The sequence below is a fragment of the Staurois parvus genome, unplaced genomic scaffold (assembly GCF_062004578.1).
Source record: "Staurois parvus isolate SC_StPar_1 unplaced genomic scaffold, SC_StPar_1.0 ptg000634l, whole genome shotgun sequence".
Classification (NCBI taxonomy): domain Eukaryota; kingdom Metazoa; phylum Chordata; class Amphibia; order Anura; family Ranidae; genus Staurois; species Staurois parvus.
The window spans coordinates 1,070,199-1,093,190 of NW_028318430.1; the positions used below are offsets into that span (position 1 = coordinate 1,070,199).

At 40.2% G+C, this 22,992-nt stretch overlaps 1 protein-coding gene across 3 annotated transcripts in view; it reads right to left on the reverse strand.

The window, feature by feature from the left end:
• Positions 1 to 19,703: 19,703 nt before the first annotated feature.
• The window catches only part of UBE3A (ubiquitin protein ligase E3A), a 51,119-nt gene continuing 47,830 nt past the window's right edge, over positions 19,704 to 22,992 (reverse strand). For all 3 annotated transcript variants that reach the window (XM_089693471.1, XM_089693472.1, XM_089693473.1), the window contains one exon: positions 19,704 to 21,133. In XM_089693471.1, coding sequence (XP_089549597.1) covers positions 21,013 to 21,133 — 121 coding nt within the window. In that variant the 3' untranslated portion in view covers positions 19,704 to 21,012. The remainder of the gene's footprint in view (positions 21,134 to 22,992) is intronic.

Consider the following 22,992-nt stretch of genomic DNA (forward strand, 5'->3'; position numbering starts at 1 on the left):
TTAGCTGTTGTGGCTGATGGCTTGTACTTCTCCAGGAACTGTGAGGATGTTGGTGAGTGCTATGGTACAGTAGTTCATTGAGCTCTAAAGTAACTGCCTGCCTGTACGAGGTATGGGCAGACCGCTCTGCAGAAAGTCTGCAGGAGCCTGAGATTGCACGCACAATCTGCTGATTATGAGTACAATGCTCTGCAGGCTCCTTAGGAAAAAATAAACGCACATTTGTTTTGTGCATTTTTTTTTCTGAAGGTGAGCTTATGCTTTAAGCTTAGTAATAGCCTGGAATTCCACTTTAATTAAATGTCTTCCTGTGGCTAAGGAAACAAGCCATTGGAAGGTAGCTGGTATTGGACTTCTACTGTCCAACTAGGCCTACGATAATAAAACTTCACTGTCCTGTATGTTGCAGTATTGACCACGTGGTCTCCTTCAGCAACTTTGCAACTAAAAGCACAGTTGCCCTTATTTTGTTATTCTCCCCCTTGTCTTATACTCGTTTGTTCCTGGGAAATCTAGGCTGTGTTACCTCCTTAGCAATGCATCACTGCTTGCCGAAGTCTTCACTAAGCTATTCATGTGCTTAGCGATCCTCTATTCGGTTATTTTCCAGAAGTATGGAGTAAAAGCTGAAGAATGCAGTCAGCCTTTACTCTCACTTCTCCGTGTAATCAAAACCTTTGTGACCAGACCAAATTTTGAAGTTTTGGTGTGCAGCAGTTTACTCAACAATATTATTTGTAAACCATATTGATTTTTATAGCACATATGGGGACCTTTGATATAAGTAGAGAAGATACAAGTGATTTTGAAGTAATTACCGTATTTTCCGGCGTATAAGATAACTTTTTATACTTAAACATACCCCAAAAATCGGGGGTTGTTTTATACGCGGGGTATACAATGTGAACCTTTAGTCTGTTTGGGCTAAGCTGGCTCAAAACGAACATCGCTAATCTGTCAGCCCGCTGGATGTGCGGTAATACTGTATGTATGGTAGCTTCAGCTACATACAGTATACCGCGCTGAGCCAATCACAGCGAGCGATGTATTCTATTAATTAATACAAAGCCTGCTCGGATTGGCAGAGGTTGTGACATCATCAGCCTGCTTCTCTGACTCAGCCAATCTGAACAGGCTTTGTATTTATTAATAGAACACATCGCTCGCCGTGATTGGCTCAGCGCGGTATACTGTATGTAGGCGAAGCTACCGTACATACGGTATTACCGCACATCCAGCGGGCTGACAAATTAGTGGGAGTATTTAAACAAAATGGCTGATAGACAAGAACCCATCATGGCTCCAGCAAGAAGGAAATATGAAGCCAGTTTCAAACTGAAAGTTGTACATTTTGCCAAGGAACATAATAACCGTGCTGCTGATGTCAGAGGATGAACATGATGAGGATTTTAAAGGATTTTAAGTACCGGTAAGTCATAACCATTTTAATTAAAATTATTTAAATCAAATCTGATGTTTTTAAATGGTGTTGCCTCGGAAGGGGAGTAGTCTTATACGGTGAGTATAGCCCAAAACCTAGTCGCCTTATATGCTGGAAAATACGGTAGTTTTACTGTGGTGGAACTTGGACATTGTTGGTGGCCTGAAATACGGAGGAAGTAAGTTCTTGTTACCATTCTCTCAGGCTGATTCTATGGTTTCAGTACTTTGAGTCAATGACCTTAAAGCGGAACTGAATGCAGTTTACAAGATACTGCAAGCAGTCAGGCTGTTATCACACAAGAGACATGCAATGTCTCTTGTGTGATAAAATACACCTACCTGCCTGTTTCCAGTCTTCTGTGGCATGTAAACTGACATCAGTCTTACATCGCCAGCACCATCTCTGTGCTGGGATGAATGGCTCCTGCGCAGGAGTAACATCCCTTGCTACCCAATAGAAATGCCCAAAGACTGAAGCAAACGACCTGGACCATTAGGAGGTAAGTAATGTGCCTTTAGTTCTGCTTTAAACAAGTATGCAGATCAGTTATTCTTGATTTTAGTTTGCTTTCCTGATCTGTTTGCTTGTTACAGCATGATGTTTTCAAGTACCGAAATAATTGGATCATGCAACAAGCAGGCAAGTAGTATTTTCAGAGGGATGTTAGCAAGGGAAGCCTACATCTTCCTGTTAGTACAGGTTTCATTTAAAGCATGTGCCAGTACACAAATGTTCAACACAACTCTCCAATACATTCATATTTCCACAATTCTTTAAAATGCTGCAACTACAAAAAAATCCCTGCTGATCTTGCCAAAAATCTAATGAGTTCCTAATTTTCTATAGTGAATTGACAACACAGTGCCTTTGTTGCACTAATATCCTAAAAAGTGTTATCAGGTCCTGGTTGAGTGTTCCCATACTGGACTCCTGAACATCTCCACCTTATGTTATGAAGAAGAGCGGGTGGTGTTTTTTGTTTCAGCAGGAGAGCTGCATACATGCAATTTAAAGAGTTTAGATGCACTTTACATAAAGCGTTAGGGACTCTATGCAACTGATTTGAAAATAGGTACATGCAATGGCAACATGAAGAACATTCCAGACTGGTGGGGACAGGTTCTATTCAAAACATGTGACGAGTCATTATTAGGTGATGGCAGAATAAAAACAAAAACTATACAGTGTTTAGCATGAATGAGTACACCCCTTTTGAAAAGTAAGATTTTAATCAATATCTCAATGGACACAAGAACAATTTCCAAAATTTTGAAAAAACTACGTTTTATAGAACATTTGGTTAGCTCATTACATGAAATTAAGGTTAATATAACTTAGATTACATAATCTTCATTTTTGCATCAACTAATTTGAGTAAAACTGAATACAGCCCACAACAAAAACTACTCCATCTAGTATTTTGTATGATCTCCATGATTTGTAAGGACAGCATCAAGTCTTCTAGGCATGGAATGAACAAGTTGGCGAAATATTGTAACATCTATCTTTTTCCATTCTTCAAGAACAACCTATTTTAGAGCCTGGATGCTGGATGGAGAATGATGCTCAACATGTCTCTGCAGAATTCCCCATAGGTGTTCAATTGGGTACAGATCAAGGACAAAGGCAGCAAATTTTGTACATGCTGGGTATAGTGCATTTCCCATTGAAAACCTGAGTAAAATAGGTAGTTCCAGATATTGTTTAGAAAAACAGTGTACTTTGATTAAAAAGTTGGAGAAGGGGAAAACATATAAAGAAGTCCAGAAACTGATAGGCTACTCAGCTAAAATGATCTCAAATACTTTAAAATGGCAACCAAAACCAGAAAGACGTGGTAGAAAATGGAAAACTGTCATTCGAATGGATTGAAAAATAGCAAAGACACAGCCAATGATCAGCTCCAGGGTGACCAAAGAAGGCCTAAAGTTACCTGTGAGTTCTGTAACAATTAGAAGACGCATATGTAAAGTCAATCTTATTTCCCGGCCTAAAGAGAAATGCCACAACATTTTGTGGACTGATGAAAGCAAGATTGTTGTTTTTGGGTCTAGGGACCACAGACAGTTTGTCAGACGACCTCCAAACACTGAATTCAAGCCACAGTACACTGTGAAGACAGTGAAGCATGGTTGCGCAAGCATCATGATATGAGGATGTTTCTCATACTACGGTGTTGGGCCTATTTATCGCATACCAGGGATCATGGAATAGTTTGAATACATCAAAATACTTGGAGAGGTCATGTTGCCTTCTGCCAAAGAGTACATTCCCTTGAAATGGGTGTTTCAACAAGAAAACAACAAAGAAATGTAGCAGAATTGTGGAATGTAGTGCAATCGTCCTGGACTGGAATACCTGTTCACAGGTGCCAGGAGTTGGTTGACTCCATGCAACACAGATGTGAAGCGGTTCTCAGAAACAGTGGTTATACAACTCAATATTACTTCAGCGATTCACAGGAAGGCTACATTTTCAAGCATTTTTCAGTTTATACAGTAAATGTTTTAGAGTTTTTAAAGAAAAATGCAGACACTGCTATTTTTTGAACAGCCTAGTATTACTTTTTCTTCACTCTCTGTAAAGTAATAACACGTTTGAAACATTTTTCTTCGTGTTTTGATTTGGAATAGACTGTGCAGTGTTCCCAATGCATTTGCATGTATGCAACACATTCAACACAACCGTAATTTTCTAGGTAAACATACAACTGTCCTGTGCAGGAGTGTATTCTGTTCGGTGGGACCATTATACATCATGTACCAGAGGGTAGTGATGAAAAATTAAAGGGTAATGCTTAATCAGACATTTATTTTCTGTTACCTTTAACAAACAATTATGTACTTTACAAGAAGTATAGTATAGACCATATACAGTAAAAACACCCATATTGTAATGTAGAGCCTCTTGCTGTATTTTGGAAACCAACATAGAACCCCACTCTGTATGAATTAAATACTAAGGAGAAACAGTTTTGCTATACACATTCTGCATGCAAGCCCAAGACCATCTTGGAAGATGAGAGCGTAACTGTGTAGCTTGTTTTCCTAAAGTCTAAACACCAATGCCAAGCACACTTTTAAAGGAGACTTTAGACACCTGAAAAAAATCACTTATCTATAAAATTTCTTATCTTGAAGTACAGTATAGGATTAGTATTCATAGATCATTGTTTATATGCTGCTACCTTTTATGCAATTGTACACTAGAACATACCCATATAACCTTGCCTACTTCCTGAGGCTCTAGTTTTTCAGTAAGCAATAAGGACTGTTGAAGACACAAGGCGTGGGGACCTGTGTTCTGTACTGTATAATCCAAGATGAGGAATTTACATCTAAGTCAAAATTCCTGTTATCCTTAATTGTACAGTACAGGATTGGTATTCATAGAAAATAAGACATACCCAAGAAATAAAACAAAGGGGTGGGGAACATAGCAAGTTAGAACTGCCAACCCTACCCTGCTAATCTACCTTGCCCTTGTGCAAAACAATAAAAAGCTTTTTGTATATAAGAGCTGCTAATTCCCAAACATGCTTAACGGGCATGATGGCAGCAAGTAGATAACCTTAAAGGTGTGGTCTTCCATAGGAAGGTCTCTAATTGGTTCCGGGGGGGGGGGGTATCCTAAGAGCAGAGAACCCAAGGTGACACAAGAGGTCAAAATGGGTGAATTATATGAGCTACTCCCTCTAGACCTGAAAGGGAATGTGAAACAATAGGTTTCTGGAAGAGAAAGGAAAAGGCAGAAACCTGTCCTTTGAGGGTACTCAGGTCAGACACTATTAAGGACCAAGACTGAAGCTAGGCGAAAACATGAGTAAAGAGTATTTCCTAGGTTTAAGCCTTCTATCTTCGCACTATGCAAAGAAGGCCTTCCATGTGCGTTGGTAAATCTTGCAGGAGTTGGATTTCCTTGCTCTGAGTAAGGTAGGAATTTCTGTCAGAGATATACCTTTCCCTTACGGCTTTGGTTTCAAAAGCAATGGCATTGGCCAGTGACAATGAAGAAGGATGGAACAGGGGGCCTTCAGCCAGTAAGTCTGGTCTGTTTGGAAGACTCATCCACCAGTATGTGCGTGTACCAGGGTCTTATGGACCAATCTGGTGTGATGAGAATCATTGAGACCATTTCCTTCTTTATCGATATTTAGGGAAGTGAAATCATAAACCAGTTAGCAGTGAGTCCAAGGAATCACCACAGCATCTATTGCGAAGACTAGAGGATCTCTGAATTTTGCCACAAATTTGTTGAGCTTCCTGTTGAACCTAGGCCAGGATGTCCACATCTGGCTTTCCCCATCTTCGACAGATATTTTGAAATAGTTCTAAGTGCAGAGATCAATCCTGGATCAAGGTGTTGACATATTTGAAAATCCACTTGCCAATTGTCCACTCCCAAAATGTGGGTGTCAGAGAGCTGAAATGTAAGTTTCTGTCCATGGGAGTATTAGACTTGTTTCAAGTCAGCTAGGCTTCTGATTCGCCCTTAATGATTTATACAGGCCACTACTTTGATAATGTCCTACTACACTCTGACTGGATGATGTTTTAAAAGGGAGGTCCAATATTGTAGAAAGTCTCCAGTTCCAGAAACTTGATGGGTAATTTTGACTCTTATGGGGACCATGTCTCCTGAGCGGTCAAGGTGTTGTAAGCTCTGTCCCAGCATGTAAGACTTTCATATGTTGTTACCACAACCTTCATGTAGAAATTCATTGGGGCCTTAGGCTTCAAGAACTGGACCTTAGGGAGGCAATTTTCTCCTGAGGGAAGAAGATTCTGGCTTGGACTGAGTATGATGTTGCAAGGGCTAGTGTGCAGATTTTGAAAAGTTGATTATCCAGCCAAACGTTTGAAGGAACTGGATGGTCCCTTGAGTTTTAACAGACAACATTAGAAGTCCTTCAGCATGAGGTTTTCTAGGCAACCTGTGACATTAATGTCCTAGGTTTGTAGAAAAAGCAATTTTGTGAACACTCATGGTGCAGAGGAGAGCCCGAATGGCAGTGCCACAAACTGGTGCTGTTCTCTGACAGCTAAATGCAGGAAGCATTTGTGTGATGGGAAAATGGCATTTTTAAGATGACAGATTGGACCCAGAGGTCTGTGGTTTCTTATATCTAGACTGGCACCAAGACCAAAAGACATCCCCAACTCCAAGAAGTAGGGGCACCTGCTAGTTGTGAAGAGTTTCTGCAAAGGCTTGGTGGGCTTTGTAGGCCAGACAGTGAAAGGAAGTTTTACACCTTTGGAGGCATAAAGGTGTAAAAAAAAAGGTATAGGCAATCGCACTGGAAGTGGGAGTGTATACCTGCTCCCCAAAGGTGGCAATCCTTAACCTCTTCTCATCCGGCCCATTGCCGATAAACGGCCGGAAAGGAGCGCTGCCGATGCGGGTGGACGTTTCTAAACGTCCCCCTGCATCCATTGCCTGTGCGTGCTCCCTGCCACTGCGTCCTCCGAACACAGCAGAACACAGACCGCTGTTCGGGACCTCTGTGTGAGCTCCCGATTCATGTGATCACTGATTGGCCAATCATTGATCACATGAATAGTAGTAAACAAGATGTCACTTCCTGACATCATTGCTTACTACTTGTGAACTCTGTGAATGATCACAGAGGTCACATGTTACAAGGCTATTCACAACAGCCTTGTACCATGTGACAAGCTGTGACCAATGACAGCTCGCACAGTATTTCTCAATGGCTGCAGGAATGCAGCTAGAGAGAAGGAGAAATGATTGCTTTTACAGCCTTTATGGGTGTAAAATCAGTGTAAAAAAAGAAAAAAAAAAATCTTCATCACCCCTCACAAGTAGTACAGTGTCACTATGGTGACACTGTACTGCTAGGGTGACAGTATGTAAAAAACCAAAAAAAACAAAATATATAAAAATGGAAAACTTTTTTGGAAAATTATAATTTTTGGTTATAAACTAATTTTTGTTTTTTTTTTTGTTTTTTTTTACTAAAAATGATAATGACAACATTTTGGTCAAGATTTATGAAGAAAGATTATTTGCAAAATTTTAAAAACACTTTTTTTCAAAATATTTGGTCTTTTTCATTTACATAGCAAAAAAATAAAAATCCCAGTGGTGAATAAATACCACCAAAATAAAGTTGTATCTGTTTTAAAAAAATGCTAAAAATTTCATATGGGCACAGTGTTGCATGACCGTGCAATTGTCATTCAAAGTGTGATAGCACTTAAAGCTGAAAATTGGACTGGAGTGGAAGGGGGTGAAAGTGTCCAGACTTGAAGTGGTTAATGGGGAGCGGGGGCCAAAGCAATAAAGCAGAACTTCTAATTTTTGGGTGGAGCTCCACTTTAACCTCTTCATGCCGGTGCCTCCCGGCCCTTTAGGGGTTTCAGAAGCTGGGAGGCAGGGCGGAGTTTTGGGTCATGTAACCGCTGTGACACACCGTCACGGCAGTCACATGATCAGGAAAGGGCCCGATCGAAAGAGGAGATCAGGATCTTTCTGTGAGAACAGGACATGTGTGCTGGGAGCGCGCACGCTCTCATCACATATGTTCTTTTTTATTAGAATGCAAATGTGCGGCCGCTCGGCGTCTAGACCCAGACGCTGGGAGGCCACACATTTGCGTTCGGCTGGCGTGAAGAGGTTAAGCTTTTTCTTGTAGGATAAGAGCACCTTTCCCCACAGTGACTTCCTTGATTAATTTGTTAAGAGATTCCCCAAATTTGTGTTCACCATTAAAAGGCATGGGTAGAAGACATTTCTTACAAGCATGTTCAGCAGACTAAGCTTTTAGCCAGAAAATCCTGCGCAAGTGCATAGAGATAAGAGATATTCCTAAGGCTGCCACACGGATCAGTTTTTTTTTTTTTTTTTTTATATCAGCAAGGTGATTGAAAGAACTGAATTGATTGCCCTGTCCACACATTCAAGGTGGATGTGGAAATCCTCCCCACTGCGCTTTTGTATTCTGACAGCAGGACTCCTCCACTGTCAGAATACACTTATAAGCACTGCAGTTGATTGGCTGAATGCTGTGATTGAACAAAAATTTACTTACAGCCCTTTGTGCGGGGAGTTGATCAGTAGATTGACTCCTTTTAAACTGGAAGCCATAGATGGATCAACATTTTGCCGATCCCTGTTGGTCAACTTTATGGAATTACATTCTCAAGAGCATCAATACAAAACAATAGGACTGAAGGCATCAGCTGTATTTCAAGGAGAGGAGAGTCTGCAAAGATAGGTTCATGTGTCTCAACCAATTAGTGATAGTCTGGCAACAATTGCTTCTTGGAGGGCTTCAAAACGCCTATCAACAGAATCCTTAAAAGAAGGGAACATCCTCAATTGGAACTGTGAGGTATTTAATGAGAACAGATATGGCAGGATCCACTACCAGAATTCACCATTTCTTTATAAAAAAAATCATTTTTCCTAGGATAAATATCAGCGCAAAGCCTAGGACCTCATTAGGGTATAGCCTATCCTCATAAAGTGCACAATTAATCCGCTCATGTATGAGAAATGTTTTTGTAAACCAGTCTTTTAGTACCTATTATGGGTCTGTTTAGGTTGTGGAGAATCAGGAGCTGTTAGACAAAGACTTGTGTGCACAGCATCAATTAACATGTCCACGGTGGAAAGCATCTGGTACAAAGCCATAGCTTGAAACTCGTAAGCGTCACGGGAGAGAAAATATTCTGCACTGCCTCTGCTACAATGCTTTCCTTTATTTTAAGTAAAAGAAGTTCTGCCTCTGATTCCTGAACAGGGTCAGGTGGAAAAGAGGACATGTAGAGTTGCTTGGCTCCTGGAAACTAGAAGTGCCAAAAGTATTTCAAAGAATTCAGACATAGCAGAAAAATATATCTTTGTCCAACAGGCTACATTGCGAGTGCCTGAGAAGTAGAAAGAGTCAGATGAGAGAAGCCATGTCAATATAGTACATTGTTGCAGCACAAGGGAACAGCTATCACAATAAGCGATGTTCTGTGTTTCCTGTAGGCTGTCTGTGAAATGAATGCTGTTAGGCCCTTTTGTTCTAATCCCTTGTGCCTGTAATCTGCTATTGCTAGTGAGGGGATTCCCAGTGGGTACTCGTGGTTCAGGAGTGTGGAATGGATGGGTTTTGAGTGTCCAGAGAAGGAGCTGCTTTAACACTGGCTTTGGCCAATTTCCTATGGCTGTCTCTGTAGAAGATGGCTGTGGAAATTCAACATTGTACTACATGCGTTCTTTGCCAAAGAGGCAGTTGGAAACAAGTCATGTGGGAGGTGTGACACAATTGCCGCTCCAGATAGGAAGGAAAAAAAATGACAGTTAAAAAAATTCTTACTGAGAAGTGTTTAGAGACAAAATGGCAGGGGCTGCCATAATCAATTCAACGCCCAAATCCTCTGTCCTCTAAACCACATAGTGCACTATGCCATGCGGACAGTGGTTTTTAAAGCCAACAATCAAGAGTCCATATACAGGGAAACCCTGTCTTACCTTACTAAGGTCAACCCATCACAGTGGGCATACCCCTGAAGGGGGCTTCAGACTCTAGGAACCACAGAGTTTAACTACAGCCCTGGACTTGTATAGCACCCTGAAGCTAACTTCACATGTTGCACTTTGTGCCAAGGTGAAGACCTACCACAGGATCCAGTGCCCAAAGCAAACAATACAGGCCAGCCCCATGCAATGGGGGCCAGGTACAGTCCCTGAGGTACACACTGAGGAGAACTGATGCAAAAAATGTTATGTAGCACAAGGCAGCAATCAGATGTTGATGAACAGATCAGATGAAAAAATGTAAATAGTTTAAAAGGAAAAAATACTTATCCAGAAAACAGTTCATCACCTAAGGACACTATCAAAAAATTGAAATGGGAGGGGTTACATGAGTACACTGTAGGAGTGGCCTTAGCAAAAGTGTTTGCCAGTGTCCAGTCACCTGAAAGTAACAATATAACCCATGGTCTATAAATACCAGTCCTGTGCCCTGTACTATACATTTTTTTTTTCATTTACGGCATCTCTCTCTAAGGTCAGCATTTGATGGGTATTTGAGAAAAGATCAACTGTGTGCTGTAGACAGAAATGTTTCAGCAGAAGCTCCAGTAAGCAGATGCTAATGTACCTGAGACTGTAAATGACATTCTTCATACAACAGCTTGTCACAGAATGAAAGGCAGTGAGCCATGTGAGTGTGTTGGTGTTTCACACACCTTCTGAGGCAGCAGCTGAGTTGTGGGACATATACACATGCCCAAAAACAAGATCAAGCACAGGCAACAGTATATATAAGATCATATCATTTCTGGCCAAAAAGAGATTGATGCTGGATAGTGCCTGAACAAAAATGGCTCTGGAAAGAAAAATGAAAGCATTGGCAGTGGTAGTACTGTGACATCTTTGAGAAGTACTAGGGTCGCTGGTTCAAATTCCAATGACGGCACCACCTGCCTTGAGTTTGCATGTTCTCCCTGTGCCTGCATGGGTTTCCTCCGGGTACTCCTGTTTCCTCCCACACTCCAAAGACATGCTGGTAGGTTAATTGGATCCTAAATTGGCCCTAGTATGTGTATGTATGAATGTGAGTTAGGGACCTTAGATTGTACGCCCCTTGAGGGTTAGGGATTGATGTGAATGTACAATATATATGTAAAGCGCTGTGTAAATTGAAGGCGCTATATAAGTACATGAAATAAATACCTTTTGGTAGATTTGTCATTAGGCAGTAGGTAGGAATAAAGTAATTTCTTATAAAAATGTATTTACACATTGTTAAAATATACTAAGTCAGGTTAAGAGGAGTGAAACAAGAAATCACTGTGTAGTAATTCTAGCAGATGGGTTTTGTTTTGGGCACCAAGGTACATAATCCAATGAGGGAAATCCAGCTCTGAACATCAACATCATTCATATTAGACACTGACGGAAAACATGGGATTGATTTGCCCTGCAGAGCAGGACAAATTCAGAGAACAGTGGTTCTCTCTGTGGTTTTCTCTGCTTAAACGAATCTGCTGCATGGGCACATGTTGGTATCCTTCCACAAAAAAACTCACAATTTTCTCTAAAAAAATGTATCCATCATTGTTTATTCCATACTGATAACAAAAATCAGACTTTGCTTTTCAAAAGAATATTTAGAAAAAATGCAAATAGCATGGACAAAAATGTTGGGATCCTTAACCTAAGATTTATTGGAGACTAATCACTGCAAACAAGAGACTTTTGTAGTTTTCAATGAGCCAGCAGGGGACCCCATAAGAAAGGGATCCGGGCTTCTTTGTGCACAGAGCAGGTAAGCACAACCTGTTTATTATAAAATGACTTAAAGTGGCGACACCCTATGCCCATATTCAATCAAAGACATTGTATGGTTACATCAATGATATCACCAGCATCCCCACCCCTTGGGTGCAGCTTGCACCTTAAGCCGCCGCTGACCGGACCAGCAGCTTGTTATGCTGTGACAGTTTTCTGTGGGTCTGGGGTGAACCTTAGCTCACTTTATACTTTAGCAAACTGCTCCAGCTGTCTCATGTTTGAAGACTGCATGTTTTAACTCTTTATAGATGTTCAATAGAATTGTAATTAGAGTTCATAGACGCCACTTCAGAATAGTCCAAAGTATTGTTCTTAGCTATTCTTGGGTGTTTTAGCTGAGTGTTTTTTGGTGATTGTCCTGTTAGAAGACCCATGAACTGTGACAGAAAGAACTTTCTGACCTCGGGCAGTACATTTTGCTCCAGAAAGATTTATTGTGCCCTGCACAGAATTAGGGCACCCAGATCTCAGATGCAGATGTAATGACAGACTCACTTGTATTCTACACAATACTAAAAAAATGTGATCAAATATGGGACCTGTGGATTCGATACATTTCCGTGCCTTGATGTCTCCCAATTTGACCCTCTTCTTTTCTTTTTCCTGTTTTATTTCTTTTTCTTACTTTTTACTATCCACTTTTTTTTTCTGATGATCAGTGCCCTGATGATCGGTGCCCAGCAGTGCCACCCACCAGTTCCGCCCACCTCAGCCCAGAAGTGCCACCCACCTGTGCCCATCAGTGCCACCTATCTGTGCCACCTATCAGTGCCGTGTATCTGTGCCACCTCATTAGTGCTGCCTATCCGTGCAGCCTCATCAACGCACATCAGTGAAGGAGAAAAATTACCTGTTTGCAAAATTTTATAATAGAAACAAAGAAACTTGTTTTTTTTTTTTAATTTTTTGCTTTTTTGTTTATAGCGCAAAAAGTAAAACACCCAGCAGCAAGTAAATACTACCAAAAGAAAGCTATATTTGTGAGAAAAAAAATAAAAATTTCATATGGGTACAATGGTGCATGACTGCTCAATTGTCATTCAATGTGTGACAGCGCTGAAAGCTGAAAATTGGCCTGGACAGGAAGGGGGTATAAGTGCCTGGTAGGCAAGTGGTTAAAAGCTTAATTTTCTTCATTTTTTAACATACTGTTGAGTTACTTGCTAAAAAAAAAGTTTTGTTTCCTAGATACATTGTATCTTATTAATTTTCAATTTAGCAAATTTTAGCCTGGATTTTTCATGTTTTACTTTCAACAGAGTCCTCCTGGGTCTTCTTCATTTGAGCCCACAGATACTGAAAAAGTGACTATTAGTGCAATCAGACATGGATGTACCTTGACCGTGGATTTCAATGTGTAAATCTTTGGAAAGTTTTCTTGGCTCCTTTTCTACCATTTGAAATACTCTTGTGTTCAATGGGAATGGGGATGGCTTGATTTTCTTCTTATGGCCAAGTCCAGGTAGGTTGACTACACTCTAATGGACCTTACATGGCTTAATATTTACAACTGTAGTCACAAGAATATCACGCTACTTGGAAATGGTCTTTTGCCTTTACTTTAGACATGCTGGTTTAGAATTATCTTTTTGATCTCTGTCGTAATGACTCTTTCCTTTGCTGGCTCTGGTCCATGCTTTGTGCAGTTTACATGATGATGACACTACTTTTCTCCATTTACATAGGCTAATTGATTACAAGATTGAAGATATGTGTACTACTAATTACACTGAAATACCATTAAAATCTAATTATTTATAATATTTTCTAGATTTCTTCAAATCTGTCCAAGCCATTTTTTAAATATCTTTGTAGAATAAATTTATTTTCACACTTTCTTTACTTTTCCATAGCAAAGGCATGCAGGTATACTTGAGACAATAGCTTTTACTTTCACTTTATCAATGCGGTTTGGGGTTACCAACAAATTTGTCCATGGCTGTATACAGGGCTGACCTGAAATAGAATGGACAAAAAGACCAGGGAATAGAGCAACATCGTGTTCTATTTTTTGGTGTGTTTCAGGTCAAATCCTAGAGCACAGAAAATCCATTAACAATCATGGTAGCAGGACATCTGTCCCATTCTGTCTGTGCATGTTTACCTAAAACACAAAAAGATGGGATACAGAGCAGATATAGCTTCTAGTGTGCCATGGGAGCAGAAGGTATTTTCTTGATGCGATTCTGCTATGACAGACTTGGATGAGTGGATCAAGGTCTGCTTTTTCCTCAACAACCAACATCCTTCAATTGTATCTGCCTGTTCAACAGGAAAGGGAAACAGAGAACGTTCAACAAACAATTGCAACAAGAGATCTAGCTACACAGTTTGTGTCTTAGGCTGGTCATACATTATACAATTTTCTTGTTCGATTTCCTTTAGGTTTACCTTCAACTATGTAGTGCAAGGGCTTGCCTGTTTGCATACAAATTGAAAGGGTTAAGTTTGACATCATATTATATGGTTTTGGTAAAGCTAAAGGAAAAATCATACAAGAAAATTGTAAAATGTATGGCCAGCCTAAGTCTTGCGGTTCCTCATGCAAGTTGGCACCCAAAATGATCCAAATCAAATGGCTAAATCTCCATGATTGTGTTAAGGGCCTACAGAACATACAACATGTGGGAGAAACTGAACAATAGTTGCCATTAGGGATGCACCAAAATTCCAGCTGAAACATATTGACTGAAAGTAGACCTATTGGCAATATGGGGGGGGGGGCGCAGAGAAAGGTAGCAGAGGAGCAGTGTATACAGTGAGCTACTTTTAAATGTCACTGCTGGTTTTTACAGGCCTTTTTTTTTCCCCTCTATTATAGCTCCAATGACCTGTAATCTTCCCTGCCACTAATGGTAACTAAGGGGTGGGGTCACTAGGCAAGGTCAATGGGTGACCCCACCCCTTATAAGAAATACCTTTGCCATCTGCTGTAACAAATGCCCTGCACTGCCAAAATCATGTACTACACCAAATGCACATTTGGAATCTGTGTAAACGTTGATTTCCCATCAAATAATTCACAGGCACGGGTCAGGGCTTTGAGGTCTGCAACCTGTGCTGAGGGATAAGGGAGGGGCTTTGCTTCCCATACGTTATCTGGGAGTTGGACAACTGCATAACCTGACAAGTAGACATTGTCATTAGGTCTTGTGCATGAACCATCAACACTACCTTCTATAGGCTCTTCTAACATGTCATGTCTGGGAGTAGTGTCTTCATGTATAATTGAAACACAATCATGTTCCTTGGGAGGAATGTCAGATTCTGACTTCAAACCAAGCATGCCGTTTAAAACAGCAATCGGTCCTGTACTTGGAGAGGAGTATTTAATAGATAAATTAACAGTGGAAGGGAGAATAACCTCATACCCACTGGCTCTTTGAGCTGTCATGTGTTGTGTAGTAAGATTCTTCTGAATTTGTAATACATGATGTGTGGTATGTAACACTGTGTTATGTCCCAATGTAATAGCCATAGATGCCTCCACTCCCATTGCACACACCGCCAAAGCTCTCAGACATGCTGGCATGCCTTGCACAAGGACTTTGTAAAAATAGGCTACTGGGCGCATGGCCCCCCATGTTCCTGGGGGACTACCACTGCCATGGTTTTACAATTGTCTCTTGCATAGACCTGAAAAGGAACTTTGTAAGAAGGCAAGCCTAATGCAGGAGAGGAAACTAAAGAGGACTTCAAGGTTTTGTAGGCATCTTTTAAATATTGTGTCCACTTTATTTGGTCGGGTGCCTCAACCTTAGTACTTTGCCTCAGTATGTTGTCATAGTGTGAACAGTCAGGTATCCATTGCCTGCAATAGTTTACCATACCAAGAAAGGAAAGCATGTGTTTCTTAGTCACTGGGCAGGACTGACCGAGAATGGCTTGGATCCTTGGCTTACTCACAGTGCACATACCTTTGGTAAGAGTGAAACCCAGATATTCAACAGTCTCTTTGCAATATTGAATTTTATGCCTTGCCACCCCGTGTGCTTCATCACTCAAGTAAGCTAACAGAGACAAACTATCCTTCAGGCCTCTCTGCTTGGACTGCAAATCAAGATATCATCAACATAAAAAAGGAGCACTGAACCATGGCGTGGAATCCATCCCTTTAGGGACTGATGGAGTGCTACTGAATATACCGCCAGTGAATCGACATAGCCCATAGGCATACAACGCCAGGTTAGTTGGCGATTGCCGATGCTAAAAGCTCTCTCTTCATCAACTGGAACAGAAAAAAAACACATTACTTAAATCAAGAATGATGTAATACTGTGTTGTGCAGGGAATAGAGGTCACCAAAGATGGTACATCTGGGACAATTGAGGCCACTGGTACTACAAGAGCATTAACTGCCCTCAAATCTTGAACAAGCCTGTATGAAACATCAGGCCTTTTAACAGGATTGACTGGAGTATTATAAGGTGATATCAAAATTCCCTCTTTTAAAAATGTTTCAATCATGGGTCAAGGAAAAATGGGTGTATAGACAACAGCATTTAAATGTCAAGGGAACATCTTGAATAAAATAAACCAGTTAGTAGGCACAAAGCAAAGTTAGTTAATTATTAACCCTTTCACAACCTCCCTTTTGTCACAAAGTGACAACTGCTGTATTCACCCTTTATACCTTTCATCAGTATTGATTTACTGAATGCGCCATTGTCACCAAATTGGGAATACACTGTATATAACAGCAAACTCCAATTAGGCCACAACATGATATTATCAAACCACCCATTATTTTCCTCAAACTTCCTAGGCTGGGTATCCATCCAAATATCCAGTCCTGCCAATTTCCAGTAACATCCTGTTTAATTCCTGAGGCCAACTCATGTAAAGCCTTTATGCGCGATTGTATAGAGGTGACATGATCACTTAAAACAGCACATTTCATCAAAATGTTCACAGCCATAATTATTTTTAAGCAGTAAATAATCTATAGTCACTCGATTCTAAAGCACAGCTTTAAGGGTTCCCTGGAGATCGAGCAACACCCCTTAGTTGGAGCTATAATGAAGGGAAAAAAAAAAAGCCAGTAATTGCATTTAAAAACAAACAATGCCAGCTTTAAATTCTGGAAATTTAGGACATTACCCAGTGACCCCACCCCTTAGTTTCCTTGGAGCTATAGTGAAGGGAAAAAAAGCCAGTAATTAGGATTTTAAAACTGGCAGTGACATATAGGAGCAGCCAGTGAGGGAGCCTGAGTGTATACACTGCCCCCATACCCCCTCCAAAGAGGACCTGTCACTAAAATACTATCACATAGGGGACTATTGGTCCAATATGTGATAGCAATAAAATAAAAACACATTCAAGTTAAAAAAATAAAAAATTGGAGCCTCCTCACATCCACATACGCTGACATCTCAGTTTCGGCCACGTGCATTCTGAATTTTCGGTATCGGTTTAGGCACCAGAATTTTCATTTTGGTGCACCACTAGTTGCCATGCTCTCCAACTGCTGCTATTCAATAACATTAAAATTAAACCTTGATATCAACACAATAAAAATGTCACAAGCTGTGCCATTAAATATACACCCAAGTTAATATCAGAAAACATGCATTTCAAAGTGAAGAAAAAAATAAAGTGTGCAACAAATATTCCCTTCACGATATTTAGTTTGCTCTCTCAAACAATATCCAAATAGCATCCAATGACAAATTTATATTTTCTTCCCACAACTATTTCTATGTTTAAGATGCAAAACAGTGGTCTAGCATCCTTCCAAAATATGCACAGTGATCCATCTTCACAATCTACTGCCCATTGACAAAACTCCACCTTTTTTAGTTACCTTATGAACCCTCCAGACCTGATCCATTTCACCTGAAAATGCCATGGTCATCAATTTACTATAGAATTTCTTTCTACAGCTCTGTCAGGGTTTAATACACAAACAGTGTGCCATCCACTCAGTGACCATAATTTGGAAAGGGTGCTGCACCAATGTTTGCATATTAAATGTGGGGAGGAAAAAACTCTTGGGCAGGTGCTATGTTTTTGGTTTGTATTTTCCGCAAACTATGTAGCCTTTTTTTTTTTTTTCTTTGTATTCAGAAAGGCATTCTCTGTGCTTAGAACTAGAATGGAGAGCTGACAAAAACCTAGACCAAATGATGTACAATAACCCATCAGCATGCAGAGCAGTCAAAACCTATTTTAGTTGATGTGATTTACTCCTGGTTGCTTTTTGTCCTAAAGCCATAGTAAAAAGTCAAAAAGTTGACTGTACACTACAAGACAGACCATAAAGTCTTACTTGTAGGTGCTTGAACTTGCATCATTTAGAAAAACAAAAAAATACTGGCATCAATAATGTAATTGGCACATGCACAAAACCCCGAGTGTGCTATGAATGCAGAGAACAAGGCCGCTATAGCAACTCTCATGTGCAAGCACAGTTACGATGTCATCGCAGCCCGACCCTTCCAACAGCAACAGCATTCAAACCTGGAGGGAAGACCGGGTGAAGATGAATGCACCTGTAGCAGTGACACTGCACTGCCACTGACACTGCCAAAATGTGCTGGTACTAACTAAATGTGTGTATATATATATTTTTTTTTTAACGTTTACTACCACTTGCAAAAAAAACAAAAAAAAAGCTCCCCTCATTGCAGGATGGTACACTATTACCTTTTTAATGTTTACAGGTATCTGACTTTCCAAGAAAACCTCTCTGCTTCAAACAGTGATTGTTTAAGTCCATATTTAGTCAGAAACTTTATTTGCCCAATATCCTATTCCTCTCTGCCAAGAATCTGAGAAATCATCCTCTCTGCTTTTGGGATGTGACCTCTGGATCTTCAGTATTCTTCAAGGCACTGGGTGTGGAGGGACAACTGTGTTCTTCCAATATGCAGCCACATCCATTCTCTCAAGACATTGCAAAGCATCTGGGAGTGGGGTGAGACAGGCCCAGCCCAGACTGGTACTAAGGAGGGTTATTAGCAGTAATATGGCATTTGAAAGAGCCATAGTGGGGGAGATTTACTAAAAGTGGAACACTCAGAATCTGCTGTAGCTCTGCTGGTTAGTAAATTAGCTTCTAACTTCAGTTTAGTCAATCAGGCCTCGGCAATAACACCTGGAAGCTGACTGGTTTCTAGGCAGAGCATGCAACAGATTTTGCACTCTCCAGTTTTAGTAACCCCCCCATTTTCAGGTCCCTTTTGGTCCGTCATAGAGCTACAGTTAAAGGCAAGCATGAGAAAACTAATATGTTTAGTGTGTGTAAATAAAAACAGGAAATACCATGTACCATCAGTTATGTACCTACTAGTATGGTACAGTCTATTCACCGTTGCCAAGAAGCTAAGAATCACTTTTCAGAACCATAGAACAATTATCTGGAAAACCAGATAAAGGTAATCCATAAGAAAAAAAAAAATAGAACACTGGGGGATGATTGGGGAAAAAAAAACAAAACTGAAAAATCATACAGAACAGAGTAAATCAGAAAAAAAGACTACACTATGCAAAAGAGCAGAAGACCATAGGCAATACCTAATCGTTATGATCATCAATCAGCTCCATTTAGGGGCCATAATTCACTTTTCTCTGTGTGAATGATGTGAAACATCTGACTCGGAGAGAAAATTGCCTAATAAAGCTTTTTTGCCCCCATTCAAACAGCAAACATCTCTGCAAAATTCTTATAAATACACCCCTCAATGTTGTTTGTAGGTGTAACTCTGCAATGGAGCATTAGCTTTTTGTTATTTATTATATAAATAGTTCATTTAATCCATAATAAACCTGTCACATTTGTAGGTCAGTAAATGTGTGCCATGCAGGATAAAAGTGCATTCTGTCTACAAATTCTCTGAGAAAATGACAGTGACAAGGTCCTCTAGTGTTCTGCAATTCTCAAGGCACACGCTCAGTTTGGCCCATGTGAAATCCCAACTGTCTACAAAATTGACCATGTATGTAATAGATTAAAAATGGATAATCCCTTTATTTCATATTGCAACATGAGAAGTATTAACAATACACACTCAGAAATTCAGGTAAGGTAAACAAATACATTCGGGTATAGTTTGTCTGGTGTGACTCTAAAATGATGCAGATCAAGGGAAGTCTGTTTGTAGACTTAAGATTTCCCTCATTTAAAAAACTGAGCAGTAAATTGTATACTTGTGAGATCAGCCTGAATAGAACCGTGTGTGTTCTGTCATAGGGAAATGTTTACTCCCTGCTGTTTCAGCATCACTTCTGCTCATGTGCCTTGAGTATAGGAACTGAAATAAAACAAAAGTATTGACACAATGCGTAGGGAAGACTTTGGATTGTCTATTTAAAATGTTTACTTAATATGCAATTATTATTCTTAGTTTAAGTGCACTTCCACAAGCTTATATTTTCTTTAGGGTACAACAAAATGATCTAGTTTTTCTGACAACCCACCATCTACCACAGACATTTTGGCTGAAAAATGCACTTATCAGTAAACACATGTTCAAATAAAAAGTGTAAAACAGCGCTAGATTCTACACCCCCCCCCCCCCCCCCATCCCTTTCACAGACCCAGATATAAGATATTCTAATGAAACACAGTATACCTTACAAGACGTGAAGACAACAAATTGTGAAATTATTTTTGTATCTTTAATTTGTATACTTTTTGTGCTGTGGCTAAAGGAAAGAGTTTGCAAGGCTGTAGTATAACATTCCAAGTACTCCCTTCCATCTTTATTGACTATATTATTGTCACAGACACTGCGAGGGGCTAGAACAGCAGCAATTGCATCACACCGTTCTCCAAGAATTCAAGTTTTATAAGCAAACTGTATTTTAAAAAAAAAAAAAAAGAAAGGAAAAATACAATTCCTGATTTGAGTAGATGCAGGGGCATGAACTGAAGCATTTAATTGAAAGTTAGTCTGCAAAATGATAGCGTTTATCATGAAGAATATCGGTCGTCAATGACTCAAATAGGCTCAAATTCTAGCAGTATTAAACACGAGCAAAAGTGATTTAACCCTTAAAATAAATATTCAGGAAAACCTCTCTGTACATACATGTGAAAGATTGTACAACACTTTCACTCTAGGAGCAGGGAAAAGAAAAACTTTGTTCGTATAAGCAGCAGAGATCTGCTGTTCCAGCCCATTGTCCCAGCAGAAAAGGGAGGTGCACATACAGTTGACTACACGTAGCTCACTATCTTATGGCCTTTGTGGACAGGGAAAACATATCAACTGTTATCCCTTTTATTAAGCTTTCTTTGCCTTTTCATTTTACAGCATGCCAAATCCTTTGGCATAAGTGATAGCCTTTAGTAATCGCTCTTTCAGCTTTTCTTTGCTTGAGTACTCCGGAAGTAATAGGACATTAAAGCATGTATGAGATGTTGGTAACCTGTAGAGGACATTGAAATAAAAATGAATACAAATCTTAACAGCATGTCTATATTATGACATATCAAATACAGGATAAATCAAACCAAATGAGAATTTTACGTTACACATGTAAGATACAAATCTACGTGCAGCTGTTAACTTACACGAAAAAGGAAGAAAAAAAAAAATCTCTCTGCAATGTGGTAACCGGCCCTACGATTTCAAGCATTAATAATGCACTAAGGCAATGCAACGCTGATGCACAGTACGCCAGTCCATGATAACATAACCTGAGGCTTGGTCCTGAAGAAGTCACGTGACGCAACGGGGTTTATTTACTAAAGCTGGAGAGTCCAAAATCAGACTCCCTTCTGCATAGAAACCAATCAGCTTCTAACCTCAGCTTCTTCAATGAAGCTTTGGCAATGAAACCTGGAAGCTGATTGCAAAATCAGACTCCCTTCTGCATAGAAACCACTCTCCAGCTTTAGTAAATAAACCCCAATGCGTCAACCGCGTGGTGATGTACGTTCGGCGTGACGCCATCTTGGAACACCTTATTTTCATGCTCTAAACCCAGCACATGGGGAGATTTCCTTGATACAAGCTACTATAATGTGCGTTTGCATTTTGGCTTATCTTTATGTGCCAATAAAGCAGTGTTACACTATGGAGATTGTGTTCTTCTCTCGTTCTATGGGCATATGAGCTAGGATTTATATGAGAGTACCTATTTACCTACTGACCGGTCCAGAGGGTTATATCCCAGTGGAAAGTTGATTCCAGGGTATCTGGCTACAAGGAGCGTCTGTTCGGAGGGGATCCATACATGCTATGTGGCCCTGCTGGGTCACGAAGTGGAGGTGAGAGACCATTGCAGCCATTTCGGGATCACATTGATGGTGTGCTGTGTACCCACATCTTGCATGATCAGGAGGATTGCAGCACTGATTAATGGAGTTATTGCACAGATTTTATATGTTTATTATCTGTCTGTGCACGGAGTGTATGTGTTTGATCCCTCTGTAGGGATTCACCTATTGTTGGAGTGTGTCCCAATCTGGGTACCAGGGGTCACATTTCCAAATATCCCCATGTGGATTGGGGTCACCATTGTTGATTTATCACTATTACTGGTCCACCCTTAGGACCATGTATGTGTTTTATACACCTTGTGTCACTTATTGTTATTCTTATACTAAGTGCTGCATCAATTATATATACATCTTTATTCAGTCCATGATAACACCTCCTACAACCAGTATGCCTCAGTTTTGTAGCTAAGACATACTGACAGCACAATCAAACACAGAGGGATGGACCTGTGTCCCTCAATGGACTGTAAGAAAAGTTTTATACTGCAAGTACATATACTGGCAAGCAACAAAGAAACTGTAGACCAGCTCAGGATAAACCCTCCCACTGTCAGCATGCCTCAGATTTTTAATAGTGTCCTGGAAGGATGGGCATTATTCTGCAGTTCTGCTGTGTTAAAGACGAATTTATTTATTTGCTGCCACCTTTTTTTCCTTTTAATCAGGACTCTTTGCTAAAGTTCTGCTGGAGCTTTGCCTTTTCAATTGCAACTCCTCAGCGTGGCTGTCCACAGACTGGCTTTGAGTACCAAGACTCTGCTTGACTGGTGTTAGGGGACTAGCTTGGAAGGGACCTTTGGCAGTGTGTTCTGTGTTGGTCATTTTCCAGTGACTCCGATCTATTAAAAAAGATAGCTGTGAAGTGCTTTTCAGGTCCAGAACTGCACTGCCTCAAAGTTTACCCTGTCTTTGAAAATGACATTAGGCCTCTTTCCAAGAGGTTTCAGCTTCTGTAAGAGCAGTGTGAACAGTAAGCTTTTACAAAGCATTTGCAGAGCTTTCA